The sequence below is a fragment of the Heterodontus francisci genome, unplaced genomic scaffold (assembly GCF_036365525.1).
Source record: "Heterodontus francisci isolate sHetFra1 unplaced genomic scaffold, sHetFra1.hap1 HAP1_SCAFFOLD_1104, whole genome shotgun sequence".
Classification (NCBI taxonomy): domain Eukaryota; kingdom Metazoa; phylum Chordata; class Chondrichthyes; order Heterodontiformes; family Heterodontidae; genus Heterodontus; species Heterodontus francisci.
Window position 1 is genome coordinate 12,520 of NW_027141015.1, and position 21,244 is coordinate 33,763.

Here is a 21,244-nt window from a genome sequence, read left to right on the forward strand (position 1 = left end):
AGGCGTGTGAGGGACCAGGGTCTGGAGGAGGTGACAGAGATCGGGAGGGTTGCCGGGGCTGGAGGAGGTTACAGAGATAGGCAGGGTTGTAGGGGCTGGAGGAGGTTACAGAGATAGGGAGGACTGTCGGGGCTGGAGGAGGTTACAGAGATAGGGAGGGTTGTAGGGGCTGGAGGAGGTTTCAGAGATAGGGAGGGTTGTCGGGGCTGGAGGAGGTTTCAGAGATAGGGAGGGCTGTCGGGGCTGTCGGAGGTTACAGAGATAGGGAGGGTTGTAGGGGCTGGAGGAGGTTTCAGAGGTAGGGAGGGTTGTAGGGGCTGGAGGAGGTTACAAAGAAAGGGTGGGTTGTAGGGGCTGGAGGAGGTTACAGAGATGGGGTGGGTTGTAATATGAGGTTTTCACTGAGGCCCTGGTCTCCATATCCTTCGGTTAGACCACACTCGGAGCACTGTGCACAGTTCCGGTCTCCTTATCCTTCGGTTAGACCACACTCGGAGCACTGTGCACAGTTCCGGTCTCCCTATCCCTCGGATAGACCACACTCGGATCACTGTACAGTTCCGGTCTCCGTATCCCACGGTTACACCACACTCGGAGCACCGTGTACAGTTCCGGTCTCCGTATCCCTCGGTTACACCACACTCGGAGCACCGTGTACAGTTCCGGTCTCCGTATCCCTCGGTTAGACCACACTCGGGGTACCGTGTACAGTTCCGGTCTCCGTATCTCTCGGTTAGACCACGCTCCGAGCACTGTGCACAGTTCCGGTCTCCGTTTCCCTCTGTTAGACCACACTCGGGGCAATGTGTACAGTTCCGGTCTCCGTTTCCCTCGGTTAGACCACACTCGGGGCAATGTGTACAGTTCCAGTCTCCATATCCCTCGGTTAGACCACACTCGGATCACCATGCACAGTTCCAGTCTCCATATCCCTCGGTTAGACCACACTCGGAGCACTGTGCACAGTTCCAGTCTCCGTATCCCTCGGTTAGACCACACTCGGATCACCGTGCACAGTTCCAGTCTCCGTATCCCTTGGTTAGACCACACTCGGATCACCGTGCACAGTTCCGGTCTCCGTATCCCTTGGTTGGACCACACTCTGAGCACTGTGCACAGTTCCGGTCTCCGTGTCCCTCGGTTCGACCACACTCGGAGCACTGTGTACAGTTCCGGTCTCCGTGTCCCTCGGTTGGACCACACTCGGAGCACTGTGTACAGTTCCGGTTTCCGTATCCCTCGGTTGGACCACACTCGGAGCACTGTGCACAGTTCCGGTTTCCGTGTCCCTCGGTTGGACCACACTCGGAGCACTGTGTACGGTTCCGGTTTCCGTATCCCTCGGTTGGACCACATTCGGATCACCGTGCACAGTTCCGGTCTCCGCATCCCTCGGTTGGACCACATTCGGATCACCGTGCACAGTTCCGGTCTCCGTATCCCTCGGTTGGACCACACTCGGGGCACCGTGCACAGTTCCGGTCTCCGTATCCCTCGGTTGGACCACACCCGGGGCACCGTGCACAGTTCCGGTTTCCGTATCCCTCGGTCAGACCACATTCGGAGCACCGTGCACAGTTCCGGTCTCGGTGTCCCTCGGTCAGACCACATTCGGAGCACCGTGCACAGTTCCGGTCTCCGTGTCCCTCGGTTAGACCACACTCGGATCACCATGCACAGTTCCGGTCTCCGTGTCCCTCGGTTGGACCACATTCGGATCACCGTGCACAGTTCCGGTCTCCGTATCCCTCGGTTAGACCACATTCGGATCACCGTGTACAGTTCCGGTCTCCGTATCCCTCGGTTCGACCACACTCGGGGCACCGTGTACAGTTCCGGTCTCCGTATCCCTCGGTTGGACCACACCCGGGGCACCGTGTACAGTTCCGGTCTCCGTATCCCTCGGTTGGACCACACCCGGGGCACCGTGCACAGTTCCGGTTTCCGTATCCCTCGGTTCGACCACACTCGGAGCACCGTGCACAGTTCCGGTTTCCGTCTCCCTCGGTTAGACCACACTCGGAGCACCGTGCACAGTTCCGGTTTCCGTCTCCCTCGGTTAGACCACACTCGGAGCACTGTGCACAGTTCCGGTCTCGGCGTCCCTCGGTTAGACCACACTCGGAGCACTGTGCACAGTTCCGGTCTCAGCGTCCCTCGGTTAGACCACACTCTGAGCACTGTGCACAGTTCCGGTCTCCATATCCCTCAGTTAGACCACACTCGGAGCACTGTGTGCAGTTCTGGTCTCCATATCCCTCAGTTAGACCACACTCGGAGCACTGTGTACAGTTCCAGTCTCCATATCCCTCGGTTAGACCACACTTGGAGCACTGTGCACAGTTCCGGTCTCCATATCCCTCGGTTAGACCACACTTGGAGCACTGTGCACAGTTCCGGTCTCCATATCCCTCGGTTAGACCACACTTGGAGCACTGTGCACAGTTCTGGTCTCCATATCCCTCGGTTAGACCACACTCGGAGCACTGTGCACAGTTCTGGTCTCCATATCCCTCAGTTAGACCACACTCGGAGCACTGTGTGCAGTTCCGGTCTCCATATCCCTCAGTTAGACCACACTTGGAGCACTGTGTACAGTTCTGGTCTCCATATCCCTCGGTTAGACCACACTTGGAGCACTGTGCACAGTTCTGGTCTCCATATCCCTCGGTTAGACCACACTTGGAGCACTGTGCACAGTTCTGGTCTCCATATCCCTCGGTTAGACCACACTCGGAGCACTGTGTACAGTTCCAGTCTCCATATCCCTCGGTTCGACCACACTCGGAGCACTGTGTGCAGTTCTGGTCTCCATATCCCTCGGTTAGACCACACTTGGAGCACTGTGCACAGTTCTGGTCTCCATATCCCTCGGTTAGACCACACTTGGAGCACTGTGCACAGTTCTGGTCTCCATATCCCTCGGTTAGACCACACTTGGAGCACTGTGCACAGTTCTGGTCTCCATATCCCTCGGTTAGACCACACTCGGAGCACTGTGTACAGTTCCAGTCTCCATATCCCTCGGTTCGACCACACTCGGAGCACTGTGTGCAGTTCTGGTCTCCATATCCCTCGGTGAGACCACACTCGGAGCATTGTGTACAGTTCCAGTCTCAATATACAAACTGGGTGGTTTTATTTTAATAAAAAAAAGTCAACAGATGAAACTCACGGCCGAACAAAGGCGTTGGAGGGGTGCCACCACCCGGTAAACAGGACCTGGTACAAGCAGAGATCAGCAGCCTCCAGCCTCTCCGTATCCCTCAGTGTGCGGGCGAGTGCATGCGTGAGAGAGTTTGTATATTTGAAATAATTCTCACAGGGAAGCGAAATAGAGGAAGAATTAGAAATAAACAAATGACACTGATAGTCAGAAATCGAGATTGCCAAATTGGAACTTTTAATTATTTTTATTATTTTAGTTAAAGATTATATTAATTATATTATTTTAAATCTACGTTCTGATTACAAAGGTCTTCCACATCGTTGGATGGAATTCAAATTTCCTTTTCCTCATATTCATCTCCACCAATCTCCTCGTCTTTCTCCAAGGCTGCAATGTCTCCAAGGTCCCCCATCTCTCGTTTCCCACTCGTCCCTCATCCCATCTCTTCCCCCATCCCTGACTCTCCCGTCTTTCCCCCCGGGGAAGTGCGTGAGGGAGAGAGCGTCAGAGAGTGGGTGCGTGCGTGAGGGAGAGAGAGCTTCAGACAGAGGGTGGGTGCGTGCGTGAGGGAGAGAGAGCTTCAGACAGAGGGTGGGTGCGTGCGTGAGGGAGAGAGCGTCAGAGTGTGTGCATGCGCGATGGAGAGAGCGTCAGAGAGAGAGTGGGTGCGTGCGTGAGGGAGAGAGCGTCAGAGAGAGAGTGGGTGCGTGCGTGAGGGAGAGAGCGTCAGAGAGAGAGTGGGTGCGTGCGTGAGGGAGAGAGCGTCAGAGAGTGGGTGCGTGCGTGAGGGAGAGAACGTCAGAGTGAGAGTGGGTGCGTGCGTGAGGGAGAGAACGTCAGAGAGAGAGTGGGTGCATGCATGAGTGAGGGAGAGAGGGGAGAGCGCGAGGGAGGGAGTCCTCAAGGATGTGTGTGAGCCACCTCTCTGACCCCCATCGCCTCCCAGTCCAGCAACGCCTCCATTGTAAAATTCTCCACCTCGTGGTCGAACCCCTCCGCGGCTCTCGCCACTCTCTCCCGATCTCTGCAACCTCCTCTGGCCCCCCACAATCCTCCGACTTCTCTGTGCTCCTCCAATCCTGGCCTCCCGAGTGCCCCTTCGAATTTCCATTGACCTGCGTTTGGTGACCCTGACTGGACTCGGAGTTCTGGTATTCCCTCCCTGCACCTCTTCACCTCTCTCTCCTTCTCCCAGTGTGATAGTGCTAACATTCCTGTCCCTCCTTATATATAACCCACTCTGTAAAACCCGTGTGAGTTGACTTGCCCATGTAAGCCCATTTGTGCAACAGCCCACGGCCATATATGGTCGGGTGATGCACTAAGTGTCAGGAGTCATTGTTGTCTCCCCTGCTGCTTAGCAACAGGCCTTGTGATGTCAGCGACCTCCTTGCTTGGGTTGACCAATAAATGTGAGTCAGCTGATTTCAGTGGCCAGAGACAAGTGGTCAGAGTTTGGGGACCACTTAGGGTCATGAAGAGAGAGAGAGAGAGTGTGATGATCATCCTTACTTGGATGGCCTACATCCTTGGGCTGGAAGGGACGGCGGCCCCCCCCGCGGTCACCTGGCCCTGCCCTTTCACCCCTGACCTCCTGGCCGGATGGGTGCAGCCCCACGGCCTCCAGGACGGGCTGGGAGCCGGGGAGAGCGGCCCCTCCCGTTTGGGGCGCGGTCTGAAGGTCGAGCCCGGGGGCAGGCCGAAGTTCAGGCGGCTGGCCGCAGAGCTTCGGCGGATCGACTCACGGGCGGGCGGAGAACTCGTCTCGTGGGGCGGCCTGGCTCAAGCTCGAAGGAAGAATGGGGCCCCGCCTCGATGACAGCAGTCGGCATAGATGAGGCGCTGGGAGCCCACACGTATCAGTATTCCGTGGAACTGTTAAGATCATAATTTTGTAGAGAGAGATGGAATTGTATAGATATTTAAATAAATCCTCAGTTTCCACCCTCTTTGCGTCTTTTTCTGTCCCTCATGTATTTGGTCCAATTTTAACAGTCATGGACGTGTGTTATGCTGAATTTGAATCATTGGAAACCTGAATTAAACTTTAAAAGGAAAGCAGGGAACAAAACTTAAATTAAAAAGAAAGGAGACAGAGAACTGAAAAAGAATCACCTTTCGCAGCTAAAATGGCCATCGCAATTTGTATCTGAACACCCTACACGTCAACGTATTGAGGTAGCTTGAGAATTTTTAATGAATTACCTGGTCCTCCCTTCAATTAACGTGACATTAAAGGCAGTCTTGGAACATTAACACTGGTGGAGACGGAACTGTCAAAGGGTAATTCTGGAACAATGGGACCCTGAGAGATTGAGAATCCTTAGGCATGATAATTTGCAAATGAGAGAATACACTGGGCCATCATGTGACAGACTCTCTCCATCTGTGTGAAACGGGTCGCCCCCTTCTCTCGACGGACGAGAACCTGAGTTTGACCAATGAAGATCCCAAGTGGAGTCTTCCTCTTACTCTCCGTCTCTCCAGGTGACATTGCAAGTTCGAACCCTGACTGCTGGTTGCAGAACATCCAAGTCCATCATTGCTGAAGATGGAAACCGCTAGAAGAAAACCAATGGCATCACTGTCTCCAAGAGAACCCTGAATCAATTGGACACGTGTACCAGCCAGGAACGTCACGACCAGCAGTTCAGCTGGAAGGGAACTGAATTACCAGACTCCACAGACTGTATATTTTTTTTATTGTTCCGGACTCGAATCCAACCAATCAGTTCTTCTTCACTCTGTTATTTGTGTGTGTGTGATTGTGTGTGTGTGTGTGAGAGAGAGAGAAAGTTGGGGCGTCATTTATTATATTACTTCGATCAAGGTTTGGTTTTAAATACAAGAGAATAAATAACCTGTTGTTTAAACTCAAGACAAATTGTCCGAGTGGTTCTTTTATGATCAGAGCACATAAAGGGTTAAACATTTGCTGAATCAGTAAGCATATCCACTATTTAAAAGAATCTCTCTGTCTCTCTCTCTGTCCTTCCCCCTCTCTCTCTGTCTTTGAGACTCTCTGTCTCTCAGACTTTGTCTCTCTTGTCTCCATCTCTCCCTCTGTATCTGTCTCTCTCTGTATTTATCTCTCTTTGTCTGTCTCTCTCTCTGTCTCCCCCTCTCTCTCTCTGTCTGTCTCTCTGTTTCCCTCTCTCTGTCTGTCTCTGTTTCCCCCCCTCTCTCTCTGTCTCTGCTTTCCCCTCTCTGTCTCTCTCTCTCTCTCTGTCTGTATGTTTTCTTCTCTCTCTCTGTCTCTGTTTTCCCTGCTCTCTCTCTCTGTTTCTCTCTCTGTGTGTCTCTCTCTCTGTCTCTGTTTTCCCCTCTCTCTCTGTCTCTCTCTGTATCTCTTTCTGTCTGTCTGTCTGTATCTCTGTCTCTGTTTTCCCCTCTCTCTGTCTGTCTCTCTCTGTCTGTCTCTGTTTCCCCCTCTCTGTCTCTGTTTCCCCCTCTCTGTCTCTGTTTTCCCCTCTCTGTCTCTCTCTCTCTGTCTCTCTCTCTCTGTCTGTCTGTCTCTCTCTCTATCTCTCTTTCTGTCTGTCTGTCTGTCTCTCTCTCTATCTCTTTCTGTCTCTTTCTGTCTGTCTGTCTCTCTCTCTCTCTGTCTGTCTCTGTTTCCCGAGTCATAGTCATAGAGCAATCCAGCACTGAAACAGGCGCTTTGGCCCACCGAGTCAGTGACGACCATCAATCACCCATTTATACTAATCCTAAATTAATCCCATATTCCTGCCACATCCCCTCAATTCCCAGGAGTTTTGGGTGGACGGTGGGAGGCTGGCGTGACGTGCGTCACAGTTGGCGACGGGCAATCGGTGCCAGTCTTGCCGGCGAGACCCACAAACCGCGAGTGAAAGACTAAGAAACGGGCACACCCTTGTCTCAACTCAGAGCCGTCTTGAAAACCATCTTCCAGGTTCCGTCACGCTACACGAGGAGAACCGGCGTGAAGTGGCGGAGGTGCACGTGCATTCCCGGGACAACAATACTGACGCGTCTCGGAATGAAAACTTCGCGTACGACATCGCCCTGCTCTGTCTGAAGGAAGACTTAACTTACAGCGACAAGATCTGGTCTGAACCGTCTTTGCCTTTTACCCGAAAAACTTTCCGAAAAGCAAACCGAGCACTGGGGTTCATTACGAGAGAGATAGAATTGAAAAGCGGAGATGTAATTCACTCAGAGCACTGAACTCAGTTCCGGTCTCCATATCCCTCGGTTAGACCACACTCGGAACACTGTGCACGGTTCCGGTCTCCATATCCCTCGGTTAGACCACACTCGGAGCACTGTGTACAGTTCCGGTCTCCGTATCCCTCGGTTCGACCACACTCGGAGCACTGTGTACAGTTCTGGTCTCCATATCCCTCGGTTAGACCACACTCGGAGCACTGTGCACAGTTCTGGTCTCCATATCCCTCGGTTAGACCACACTCGGAGCACTGTGTACAGTTCTGGTCTCCATATCCCTCGGTTAGACCACACTCGGAGCACTGTGTACAGTTCTGGTCTCCATATCCCTCGGTTAGACCACACTCGGAGCACTGTGTACAGTTCCGGTATCGGACGTAAACGGAACATTGGCAAAGTGTTAAATTATCAGACTAGATCAGTGCATGAGCATATGCAAGGGGGGAATGTGGAATGTGATTGAGGAGTGAAAGATAATTAAAGGGTTTTCATGCAGTCACTTCTCCTGTTCCTGTGTAACAGGCCCTCCGACAGTGCGGCACTCCCTCAGTACTGACCCTCCGACAGTGCGGCACTCACTCAGTACTGACCCTCTGACAGTGCGGCACTCCCTCAGTACTGACCCTCCGACAGTTCGGCACTCCCTCAGTACTGACCCTCTGACAGTGCGGCACTCACTCAGTACTGACCCTCTGACAGTGTGGCACTCCCTCAGTACTGACCCTCTGACAGTGCGGCACTCACTCAGTACTGACCCGCCGACAGTTCGGCACTCCCTCAGTACTGACCCTCTGACAGTGCGGCACTCCCTCAGTACTGACCCTGTGACAGTGCGGCGCTCCCTCAGTACTGACCCTCTGACAGTGCGGAGCTCCCTCAGTACTGACCCTCTGACAGTGCGGAGCTCCCTCCGTACTGACCCTCCGACAATGCGGAGCTCCCTCAGTACTAACCCTCCGACAGTGCGGAGCTCCCTCAGTACTGACCCTCTGACAGTGCGGAGCTCCCTCCGTACTGACCCTCCGACAATGCGGAGCTCCCTCAGTACTGACCCTCCGACAGCGCGGAGCTCCCTCAGTTCTGACCCTGCGACACCGGGGCACTCCCTCAGTACTGACCCTCCGACAGTGCGACACTCCCTCAGTACTGATCCTCCGACAGTGCGGCACTCCCTCAGTACTGATCCTCCGACAGTGCGGCACTCACTCAGTACTGACACTCCGACAGTGCGGCACTCCCTCAGTACTGACCCTCCAACAGTGCGGCACTACCACAGTACTGACCCTCCGACAGTGCGGCGCTCCCTCAGTCCTGACCCTGCGACACCGGGGCACTCCCTCAGTACTGACCCTCCGACAGTGCGGCACTCCCTCAGTACTGACCCTCCGACAGTGTGGCACTCCCTCAGTACTGATCCTCCGACAGTGAGGCACTCCCTCAGTACTGACCCTGCGACACCGGGGCACTCCCTCAGTACTGACCCTCCGTCAGTGTGGCACTCCCTCAGTACTGACCCTCCGACAGTGCGGTGCTCCCTCAGTACTGACCCTCCGACAGTGCGGCGCTCCCTCAGTACTGACCCTCCGACAGTGCAGCACTCCCTCAGAACTGACCCTCCGACAGTGCGGCACTCTCTCAGTACTGACCCTCCGACAGTGCGGCGCTCCCTCAGTGCTGACCCTCCGACAGCGCGGAGCTCCCTCAGTACTGACCCTGCGACACCGGGGCACTCCCTCAGTACTGACCCTCCGACAGTGCGACACTCCCTCAGTACTGATCCTCCGACAGTGCGGCACTCCCTCAGTACTGATCCTCCGACAGTGCGGCACTCACTCAGTACTGACACTCCGACAGTGCGGCACTCCCTCCGTACTGACCCTCCAACAGTGCGGCACTACCACAGTACTGACCCTCCGACAGTGAGCGCTCCCTCAGTCCTGACCCTGCGACACCGGGGCACTCCCTCAGTACTGACCCTCTGACAGTGTGGCACTCCCTCAGTACTGATCCTCCGACAGTGAGGCACTCCCTCAGTACTGACCCTGCGACACCGGGGCACTCCCTCAGTACTGACCCTCCGACAGTGCGGCGCTCCCTCAGTACTGACCCTCCGACAGTGCAGCACTCCCTCAGAACTGACCCTCCGACAGTGCGGCACTCTCTCAGTACTGAACCTCCGACAGTGCGGCACTCTCTCAGTACTGACCCTCCGACAGTGCGGCGCTCCCTCAGTACTGATCCTCCGACAGCGCGGAGCTCCCTCAGTACTGACCCTGCGACACCGGGGCACTCCCTCAGTACTGACCCTCCGACAGTGCGACACTCCCTCAGTACTGATCCTCCGACAGTGCGGCATTCACTCAGTACTGACCCTCCGACAGCGCGGAGCTCCCTCAGTACTGACCCTCCGACAGTGCGGAGCTCCCTCAGTATTGACCCTCTGACAGTGCGGTGCTCCCTCAGTACTGACCCTCCGACAGTGCGGCACTCCCTCAGTACTGACCCTCCGACAGTGCGTAGCTCCCTCAGTACTGACCCTCCGACAGTGCGTAGCTCCATCAGTACTGACCCTCCGACAGTGCGGCACTCCCTCAGTACTGACCCTCCGACAGTGTGGCGCTCCCTCAGTACTGACCCTCTGACAGTGCGGTGCTCCCTCCGTACTGACCCTCCAACAGTGCGGCACTCCCTCAGTACTGACCCTCCGACAGTGCGGCGCTCCCTCAGTACTGACCCTCCGACAGTGCGGCACTCCCTCAGTACTGACCCTCCGACAGTGTGGCGGTCCCTCAGTGCTGACCCTCTGACAGTGCGGCCCTCCTTCAGGACTGACCCTCCGACAGTGCGGCCCTCCTTCAGGACTGACCCTCTGACAGTGCGGAGCTCCCTCAGTACTGACCCTCCGACAGTGCGGCGCACTCTCAGTACTGACCCTCCGACAGTGCGGTGCTCCCTCAGTACTGACCCTCTGACAGTGCGGAGCTCCCTCAGTACTGACCCTCCGACAGTGCGGCGCTCCCTCAGTACTGATCCTCCGACAGTGCGGCACTCACTCAGTACTGACACTCCGACAGCGCGGAGCTCCCTCAGTACTGACCCTGCGACACCGGGGCACTCCCTCAGTACTGACCCTCCGACAGTGTGGCGCTCCCTCAGTACTGACCCTGCGACACCGGGGCACTCCCTCAGTACTGACCCTCTGACAGTGCGGAGCTCCCTCAGTACTGACCCTCCGACAGTGTGGCGGTCCCTCAGTGCTGACCCTCTGACAGTGCGGAGCTCCCTCAGTACTGACCCTCCGACAGTGCGGAGCTCCCTCAGTACTGACCCTCCGACAGTGCGGCGCTCCCTCAGTACTGCCTGGATGCTCGATTCTCTGGGGTGTGTGTAAGTTTTGAGTTTTGATCCTGTGATGTTCTGAGTCAGAGACGGACACAATGAGTCCCCAAGACATCAATTTATTGGTTTCTCACCATATCCTTTATTTTAATCACTTCCTTTGCTTTTTGAACCCCCCTTGCATGTCGAATGCTTGAGAGAAGGCGATATCTGATTGGTCAGAGGCGTTGTTGGATGAGCCGTCGCGATATTGGATATTTTCCTCACTCTTGTCTATTTTCCCTCTCGGCTGAGGGACCTTCCCCACTCTCCGAGGTGTTCCCACGAAGGCTGTCTCGATCTCTGGAACTGTTCTTCCGTTTAAAAAATCCCAGCTGTAAACATCCAGAATTAGACTTCAGATGGTGGGAACCCTTGGTGCCAGTGCACAGCAGGCTAAGAGGTGAACGAATCGAGTTTATTTGTAAATTATAAAGAGCGCCGATTAATTGGATAGGGAAGGGCGACTCCCTCAGCTTGAGGAATCACTGACACGGATCTAAGCCGCCCGCTGCTCCATGTTGTAACTCGCCCCGAGCCCCGTTCGCCCATCTACCCTCGATCCCTCTGCCCACTCACCTACGTTGGTTCTGGTCCTGCCAATGCCTCCGGTTTCAACAATCCTCATTCTGGCACACAGCACTTTCCACGGCCCTTGGCCACCTCCCTTTCTCTGTAATCCTTTACCCCTCCCTCCAGGTGAGGGAGCGTTGGGGGAACCCCTTGTTCACCTCACTCGGCTCCTCGGGGAACAAGAGAAAGAGCCCCAAAGGAGGCCGAGAAAGGCGCACATCCTCCCCGCTCAGCTGACACCGAGCAGCTGTTTTCTGTCCCATTCCAACCCATCTCCACAGGAAACAGCCAAGAAGCCTGCCTCACTAGGCCCGGGAGTTGGAAAGGCCTGAGGCCTAGCTTCCGCCGAAAGGTTGTGAGTGGATTCCGACTGACATCAAGGGCAAACCACCCGGCAAACCCCCTTCCCTCCACACCGCCTCACCCCCTCTACCCCAAGGGATAAGATTGTAACCGGGTTGGTGGGATCTCTTCTGAGGGGTGGGGGAACGAGACACTTGAGAAATCATAACACGACGGGGAAAATCGAGTTTGACAAATTTATTCGCATTGTTTGACCGTGTTGCTAACAACAGAAAGTCTCAAATGTCAACGGAGCGCCCTCAGTACTGACCCTCCGACAGTGCGGAACTCCCTCAGTACTGACCCTCCGACAGTACGGCGCTCCCTCAGTACTGACCCACCGACAGTACAGCACTCCCTCAGTACTGACCCTCCGACAGTACAGCGCTCCCTCAGTACTGACCCACCGACAGTGCGGCTCTCCCTCAGTACTGACCCTCCGACAGTACAGCACTCCCTCAGTACTGACCCTCCGACAGTACGGCGCTCCCTCAGTACTGACCCACCGACAATGCGGAGCTCCCTCAGTCCTGACCCTCCGACACCGGGGGCGGTCCCTTAATGCTGACCCTCCGACAGTGTGGCACTCCCTCAGTACTGACCCTCTGACAGTGCGGAGCTCCCTCAGTACTGACCCTCCGACAGTGCGGAGCTCCCTCAGTACTGACCCTCCGACAGTGCGGCCCTCCTTCAGGACTGACCCTCCGACAGTGCGGAGCTCCCTCAGTACTGACCCTCCGACAGTGCGGAGCTCCCTCAGTACTGAACCTCCGACAGTGCGGCGCACTCTCAGTACTGACCCTCCGACAGTGCGGCGCACTCTCAGTACTGACCCTCCGACAGTGCGGCACTCCCTCAGTACTGACCCTCCGACAGTGCGACACTCCCTCAGTACTGATCCTCCGACAGTGCGGCACTCACTCAGTACTGACACTCCGACAGCGCGGAGCTCCCTCAGTACTGACCCTGCGACACCGGGGCACTCCCTCAGTACTGTCCCTGCGACACCGGGGCACTCCCTCAGTACAGATCCTCCGACAGTGCGGCTCTCCCTCAGTACTGACCCTCCGACAGTGCGGAACTCCCTCAGTACTGACCCTCCGACAGTGCGGCGCTCCCTCAGTACTGATCCTCCGACAGTGCGGCACTCACTCAGTACTGACACTCCGACAGCGCGGAGCTCCCTCAGTACTGACCCTGCGACACCGGGGCACTCCCTCAGTACTGACCCTCCGACAGTGTGGCGCTCCCTCAGTACTGACCCTGCGACACCGGGGCACTCCCTCAGTACTGACCCTCTGACAGTGCGGAGCTCCCTCAGTACTGACCCTCCGACAGTGTGGCGGTCCCTCAGTGCTGACCCTCTGACAGTGCGGAGCTCCCTCAGTACTGACCCTCCGACAGTGCGGAGCTCCCTCAGTACTGACCCTCCGACAGTGCGGCGCTCCCTCAGTACTGCCTGGATGCTCGATTCTCTGGGGTGTGTGTAAGTTTTGAGTTTTGATCCTGTGATGTTCTGAGTCAGAGACGGACACAATGAGTCCCCAAGACATCAATTTATTGGTTTCTCACCATATCCTTTATTTTAATCACTTCCTTTGCTTTTTGAACCCCCCTTGCATGTCGAATGCTTGAGAGAAGGCGATATCTGATTGGTCAGAGGCGTTGTTGGATGAGCCGTCGCGATATTGGATATTTTCCTCACTCTTGTCTATTTTCCCTCTCGGCTGAGGGACCTTCCCCACTCTCCGAGGTGTTCCCACGAAGGCTGTCTCGATCTCTGGAACTGTTCTTCCGTTTAAAAAATCCCAGCTGTAAACATCCAGAATTAGACTTCAGATGGTGGGAACCCTTGGTGCCAGTGCACAGCAGGCTAAGAGGTGAACGAATCGAGTTTATTTGTAAATTATAAAGAGCGCCGATTAATTGGATAGGGAAGGGCGACTCCCTCAGCTTGAGGAATCACTGACACGGATCTAAGCCGCCCGCTGCTCCATGTTGTAACTCGCCCCGAGCCCCGTTCGCCCATCTACCCTCGATCCCTCTGCCCACTCACCTACGTTGGTTCTGGTCCTGCCAATGCCTCCGGTTTCAACAATCCTCATTCTGGCACACAGCACTTTCCACGGCCCTTGGCCACCTCCCTTTCTCTGTAATCCTTTACCCCTCCCTCCAGGTGAGGGAGCGTTGGGGGAACCCCTTGTTCACCTCACTCGGCTCCTCGGGGAACAAGAGAAAGAGCCCCAAAGGAGGCCGAGAAAGGCGCACATCCTCCCCGCTCAGCTGACACCGAGCAGCTGTTTTCTGTCCCATTCCAACCCATCTCCACAGGAAACAGCCAAGAAGCCTGCCTCACTAGGCCCGGGAGTTGGAAAGGCCTGAGGCCTAGCTTCCGCCGAAAGGTTGTGAGTGGATTCCGACTGACATCAAGGGCAAACCACCCGGCAAACCCCCTTCCCTCCACACCGCCTCACCCCCTCTACCCCAAGGGATAAGATTGTAACCGGGTTGGTGGGATCTCTTCTGAGGGGTGGGGGAACGAGACACTTGAGAAATCATAACACGACGGGGAAAATCGAGTTTGACAAATTTATTCGCATTGTTTGACCGTGTTGCTAACAACAGAAAGTCTCAAATGTCAACGGAGCGCCCTCAGTACTGACCCTCCGACAGTGCGGAACTCCCTCAGTACTGACCCTCCGACAGTACGGCGCTCCCTCAGTACTGACCCACCGACAGTACAGCACTCCCTCAGTACTGACCCTCCGACAGTACAGCGCTCCCTCAGTACTGACCCACCGACAGTGCGGCTCTCCCTCAGTACTGACCCTCCGACAGTACAGCACTCCCTCAGTACTGACCCTCCGACAGTACGGCGCTCCCTCAGTACTGACCCACCGACCATGCGGAGCTCCCTCAGTCCTGACCCTCCGACACCGGGGGCGGTCCCTTAATGCTGACCCTCCGACAGTGTGGCACTCCCTCAGTACTGACCCTCTGACAGTGCGGAGCTCCCTCAGTACTGACCCTCCGACAGTGCGGAGCTCCCTCAGTACTGACCCTCCGACAGTGCGGCCCTCCTTCAGGACTGACCCTCCGACAGTGCGGAGCTCCCTCAGTACTGACCCTCCGACAGTGCGGAGCTCCCTCAGTACTGAACCTCCGACAGTGCGGCGCACTCTCAGTACTGACCCTCCGACAGTGCGGCGCACTCTCAGTACTGACCCTCCGACAGTGCGGCACTCCCTCAGTACTGACCCTCCGACAGTGCGACACTCCCTCAGTACTGATCCTCCGACAGTGCGGCACTCACTCAGTACTGACACTCCGACAGCGCGGAGCTCCCTCAGTACTGACCCTGCGACACCGGGGCACTCCCTCAGTACTGTCCCTGCGACACCGGGGCACTCCCTCAGTACAGATCCTCCGACAGTGCGGCTCTCCCTCAGTACTGACCCTCCGACAGTGTGGCGGTCCCTCAGTGCTGACCCTCTGACAGTGCGGAGCTCCCTCAGTACTGACCCTCCGACAGTGCGGCGCTCCCTCAGTACTGCCTGGATGCTCGATTCTCTGGGGTGTGTGTAAGTTTTGAGTTTTGATCCTGTGATGTTCTGAGTCAGAGACGGACACAATGAGTCCCCAAGACATCAATTTATTGGTTTCTCACCATATCCTTTATTTTAATCACTTCCTTTGCTTTTTGAACCCCCCTTGCATGTCGAATGCTTGAGAGAAGGCGATATCTGATTGGTCAGAGGCGTTGTTGGATGAGCCGTCGCGATATTGGATATTTTCCTCACTCTTGTCTATTTTCCCTCTCGGCTGAGGGACCTTCCCCACTCTCCAAGGTGTTCCCACGAAGGCTGTCTCGATCTCTGGAACTGTTCTTCCGTTTAAAAAATCCCAGCTGTCAACATCCAGAATTAGACTTCAGATGGCGGGAACCCTTGGTGCCAGTGCACAGCAGGCTAAGAGGTGAACGAATCGAGTTTATTTGTAAATTATAAAGAGCGCCGATTAATTGGATAGGGAAGGGCGACTCCCTCAGCTTGAGGAATCACTGACACGGATCTAAGCCGCCCGCTGCTCCATGTTGTAACTCGCCCCGAGCCCCGTTCGCCCATCTACCCTCGATCCCTCTGCCCACTCACCTACGTTGGTTCTGGTCCTGCCAATGCCTCCGGTTTCAACAATCCTCATTCTGGCACTCAGCACTTTCCACGGCCCTTGGCCACCTCCCTTTCTCTGTAATCCTTTAACCCTCCCTCCAGGTGAGGGAGCGTTGGGGGAACCCCTTGTTCACCTCACTCGGCTCCTCGGGGAACAAGAGAAAGAGCCCCAAAGGAGGCCGAGAAAGGCGCACATCCTCCCCGCTCAGCTGACACCGAGCAGCTGTTTTCTGTCCCATTCTAACCCATCTCCACAGGAAACAGCCAAGAAGCCTGCCTCACTAGGCCCGGGAGTTGGAAAGGCCTGAGGCCTTGCTTCCGCCGAAAGGTTGTGAGTGGATTCCGACTGACATCAAGGGCAAACCACCCGGCAAACCCCCTTCCCTCCACACCGCCTCACCCCCTCTACCCCAAGGGATAAGATTGTAACCGGGTTGGTGGGATCTCTTCTGAGGGGTGGGGGAACGAGACACTTGAGAAATCATAACACGACGGGAGAAATCGAGTTTGACAAATTTATTCGCATTGTTTGACCGTGTTGCTAACAACAGAAAGTCTCAAATGTCTACGGAGCGCCCTCAGTTCTGACCCTCCGACAGTGCGGAACTCCCTCAGTACTGACCCTCCGACAGTGCGGAGCTGCCTCAGTACTGACCCTCCGACAGTGCGGCACTCCCTCAGTACTGATCCTCCGACTATGCGGCACTCCCTCAGTACTGACCCTCCGACAGTGCGGCGCTCCCTCAGTACTGACCCTCCGACAGCGCGGAGCTCCCTCAGTACTGACCCTGCGACACCGGGGCACTCCCTCAGTACTGACCCTCCGACAGTGCGACACTCCCTCAGTACTGATCCTCCGACAGTGCGGCACTCACTCAGTACTGACCCTCCGACAGCGCGGAGCTCCCTCAGTACTGACCCTGCGACACCGGGGCACTCCCTCAGTACTGACCCTCCGACAGTGCGACACTCCCTCAGTACTGATCCTCCGACAGTGCGGCACTCACTCAGTACTGACCCTCCGACAGCACGGAGCTCCCTCAGTACTGACCCTGCGACACCGGGGCACTCCCTCAGTACTGACCCTCCGACAGTGCGACACTCCCTCAGTACTGATCCTCCGACAGTGCGGCACTCACTCAGTACTGACCCTCCGACAGTGTGGCGCTCCCTCAGTACTGACCCTCCGACAGTGCGGAGCTCCCTCAGTACTGAACCTCCGACAGTGCGGCGCACTCTCAGTACTGACCCTCCGACAGTGCGGCGCACTCTCAGTACTGACCCTCCGACAGTGCGGCACTCCCTCAGTACTGACCCTCCGACAGTGCGACACTCCCTCAGTACTGATCCTCCGACAGTGCGGCACTCACTCAGTACTGACACTCCGACAGCGCGGAGCTCCCTCAGTACTGACCCTGCGACACCGGGGCACTCCCTCAGTACTGTCCCTGCGACACCGGGGCACTCCCTCAGTACTGACCCTCCGACAGTGCGGCTCTCCCTCAGTACTGACCCTCCGACAGTGTGGCGGTCCCTCAGTGCTGACCCTCTGACAGTGCGGAGCTCCCTCAGTACTGACCCTCCGACAGTGCGGCGCTCCCTCAGTACTGACCCTCCGATAGTGCGGCGCTCCCTCAGTACTGACCCTCCGACAGTGCGACACTCCCTCGGTACTGATCCTCCGACAGTGCGGCACTCCCTCAGTACTGATCCTCCGACAGTGCGGCACTCACTCAGTACTGACACTCCGACAGTGCGGCACTCCCTCCGTACTGACCCTCCAACAGTGCGGCACTCCCTCAGTACTGACCCTCCGACAGTGCGGTGCTCCCTCAGTACTGACCCTCCGACAGTGCGGCGCTGCCTCAGTACTGACCCTCCGACAGTGCGGCACTCACTCAGTACTGACCCTCCGACAGTGCAGCACTCCCTCAGTACTGAACCTCCGACAGTGCGGCACTCTCTCAGTACTGAACCTCCGACAGTGCGGCACTCTCTCAGTACTGACCCTCCGACAGTGCGGCGCTCCCTCAGTACTGACCCTCCGACAGTGCGGATCTCCCACAGTACTGACCCTCCGACAGTGCGGCGCACTCTCAGTAATGACCCTCCGACAGTGCGGCACTCACTCAGTACTGACACTCCGACAGCGCGGAGCTCCCTCAGTACTGACCCTGCGACACCGGGGCACTCCCTCAGTACAGATCCTCCGACAGTGCGGCTCTCCCTCAGTACTGACCCTCCGACAGTGTGGCGGTCCCTCAGTGCTGACCCTCTGACAGTGCGGAGCTCCCTCAGTACTGACCCTCCGACAGTGTGGCGCTCCCTCAGTACTGCCTGGATGCTCGATTCTCTGGGGTGTGTGTAAGTTTTGAGTTTTGATCCTGTGATGTTCTGAGTCAGAGACGGACACAATGAGTCCCCAAGACATCAATTTATTGGTTTCTCACCATATCCTTTATTTTAATCACTTCCTTTGCTTTTTGAACCCCCCTTGCATGTCGAATGCTTGAGAGAAGGCGATATCTGATTGGTCAGAGGCGTTGTTGGATGAGCCGTCGCGATATTGGATATTTTCCTCACTCTTGTCTATTTTCCCTCTCGGCTGAGGGACCTTCCCCACTCTCCGAGGTGTTCCCACGAAGGCTGTCTCGATCTCTGGAACTGTTCTTCCGTTTAAAAAATCCCAGCTGTAAACATCCAGAATTAGACTTCAGATGGCGGGAACCCTTGGTGCCAGTGCACAGCAGGCTAAGAGGTGAACGAATCGAGTTTATTTGTAAATTATAAAGAGCGCCGATTAATTGGATAGGGAAGGGCGACTCCCTCAGCTTGAGGAATCACTGACACGGATCTAAGCCGCCCGCTGCTCCATGTTGTAACTCGCCCCGAGCCCCGTTCGCCCATCTACCCTCGATCCCTCTGCCCACTCACCTACGTTGGTTCTGGTCCTGCCAATGCCTCCGGTTTCAACAATCCTCATTCTGGCACTCAGCACTTTCCATGGCCCTTGGCCACCTCCCTTTCTCTGTAATCCTTTAACCCTCCCTCCAGGTGTGGGAGCGTTGGGGGAACCCCTTGTTCACCTCACTCGGCTCCTCGGGGAACAAGAGAAAGAGCCCCAAAGGAGGCCGAGAAAGGCGCACATCCTCCCCGCTCAGCTGACACCGAGCAGCTGTTTTCTGTCCCATTCCAACCCATCTCCACAGGAAACAGCCAAGAAGCCTGCCTCACTAGGCCCGGGAGTTGGAAAGGCCTGAGGCCTAGCTTCCGCCGAAAGGTTGTGAGTGGATTCCGACTGACATCAAGGGCAAACCACCCGGCAAACCCCCTTCCCTCCACACCGCTTCACCCCCTCTACCCCAAGGGATAAGATTGTAACCGGGTTGGTGGGATCTCTTCTGAGGGGTGGGGGAACGAGACACTTGAGAAATCATAACACGACGGGGAAAATCGAGTTTGACAAATTTATTCGCATTGTTTGACCGTGTTGCTAACAACAGAAAGTCTCAAATGTCTACGGAGCGCCCTCAGTACTGACCCTCCGACAGTGCGGAACTCCCTCAGTACTGACCCTCCGACAGTGCGGAGCTGCCTCAGTACTGATCCTCCGACTATGCGGCACTCCCTCAGTACTGACCCTCCGACAGTGCGGCGCTCCCTCAGTACTGACCCTCCGACAGTGCGTTGCTCCCTCAGTACTGACCCTCCGACAGTGCGGAGCTCCCTCAGTACTGACCCTCCGAAAGTGCGGAACTCCCTCAGTACTGACCCTCCGACAGTGCGGCGCTCCCTCAGTACTGACCCTCCGACAGTGCGGCGCTCACTCAGTACTGACCCTCCGACAGTGCGGCACTCACTCAGTACTGACCCTCCGACAGTGCAGCACTACCTCAGTACTGACCCTCGGACAGTGCAGCACTACCTCAGTACTGACCCTCCGACAGTGCGGCACTCCTTCAGTACTGACCCTCCGACAGTGCAGCGCTCCTTCAGTACTGACCCTCCGACAGTGCGGCACTCCCTCAGTACTGACCCTCCGACAGTGCGGAGCTCCCTCAGTACTGACCCTGCAACACCGGGGCACTCCCTCAGTACTGATCCTCCGACAGTGCGGCACTCACTCAGTACTGATCCTCCGACAGTGCGGCCCTCCCTCAGTACTGACTCTCCGACAGTGCGGCATTCCCTCAGTACTGACCCTCCGACAGTGCGGAGCTCCCTCAGTACTGACCCTCCGACAGTGCGGCTCTCCCTCAGTACTGACCCTCCGACAGTGCGGAGTTCCCTCAGTACTGACCCTCCGACAGTGCGGAGCTCCCTCAGTACTGACCCTCCGACAGTGCGGAGCTCCCTCAGTACTGACCCTCCGACAGTGCAGCGCTCCATCAGGACTGACCCTCCGACAGTGCGGAGCTCCCTCAATACTGACCCCCTGACATTGCGGAGCTCCCTCAGTACTCACCCTCCGACAGTGCGGCGCTCCCTCAGTACTGACTCTCCGACAGTGTGGAGCTCCCACAGTACTGACCCCCTGACAGTGCAGCACTCCCTCTGTACTGACCCTCAGCAGCTGAAGGCACGGCCGCCAATGGTGGAGTGATGGGAATCGGGGGATGGTCAAGAGGCCGGAATTGGAGGAGTGCAGAGGGGCTGTAGGGGCTGGAGGAGGTTACAGAGATAGGGAGGGTTGTAGGGGCTGGAGGATGTTACAGAGATAGGGAGGGTTGTTGGGGGCTGGAGGAGGTTTCAGAGAAAAGGAGGGTTGTAGGGCTGGAGGAGGTTACAGAGATAGGGAGGGTTGCAGGGGGCTGGAGGAGGTTTCAGAGATAGGGAGGGTTGTAGGGGCTGGAGGAGCTTACAGAGATAGGGAGGGTTGTACGGGCTGGAGGAGGTTACAGAGATAGGGAGGGTTGTAGGGGCTGGAGGGGCTTACAGAGATAGGGAGGGTTGTACGGGCTGGAGGAGGTTACAGAGATAGGGAGGGTTGTCGGGGCTGGAGGAGGTTCCAGAGATAGGGAGGGTTGTAGGGGCTGGAGGAGGTTACAGAGATAGGGAGGGTTGCGGGGGCTGGAGGAGGTTTCAGAGATAGGGAGGGTTGTAGGGCTGGAGGAGGTTACAGAGATAGGGAGGGTTGTAGGGGCTGGAGGAGGTTACAGAGATAGGGAGGGTTGTAGGGGCTGGAGGAGGTTACAGAGCTAGGGAGGGTTGCAGGGGGCTGGAGGAGGTTTCAGAGATAGGGAGGATTGTCGGGGCTGGAGGAGGTTACAGAGATAGGGAGGGTTGTAGGGGCTGGAGGAGGTTACAGAGATAGGGAGGGTTGTAGGGGCTGGAGGAGGTTACAGAGATAGGGAGGGTTGTAGGGGCTGGAGGAGCTTACAGAGATAGGGAGGGTTGTCGGTGCTGGAGGAGGTTACAGAGA

At 56.4% G+C, this 21,244-nt stretch overlaps 1 protein-coding gene across 1 annotated transcript in view; it reads right to left on the reverse strand.

The window, feature by feature from the left end:
* Positions 1-18,241: 18,241 nt before the first annotated feature.
* Positions 18,242-21,244, reverse strand: part of LOC137361838 (integrin alpha-M-like) — a gene marked incomplete at its 5' end in the record, with an annotated part of 127,154 nt that continues 124,151 nt past the window's right edge. The window contains one exon of the mRNA XM_068026441.1: positions 18,242-18,512. Coding sequence (XP_067882542.1) covers positions 18,402-18,512 — 111 coding nt within the window. The remainder of the gene's footprint in view (positions 18,513-21,244) is intronic.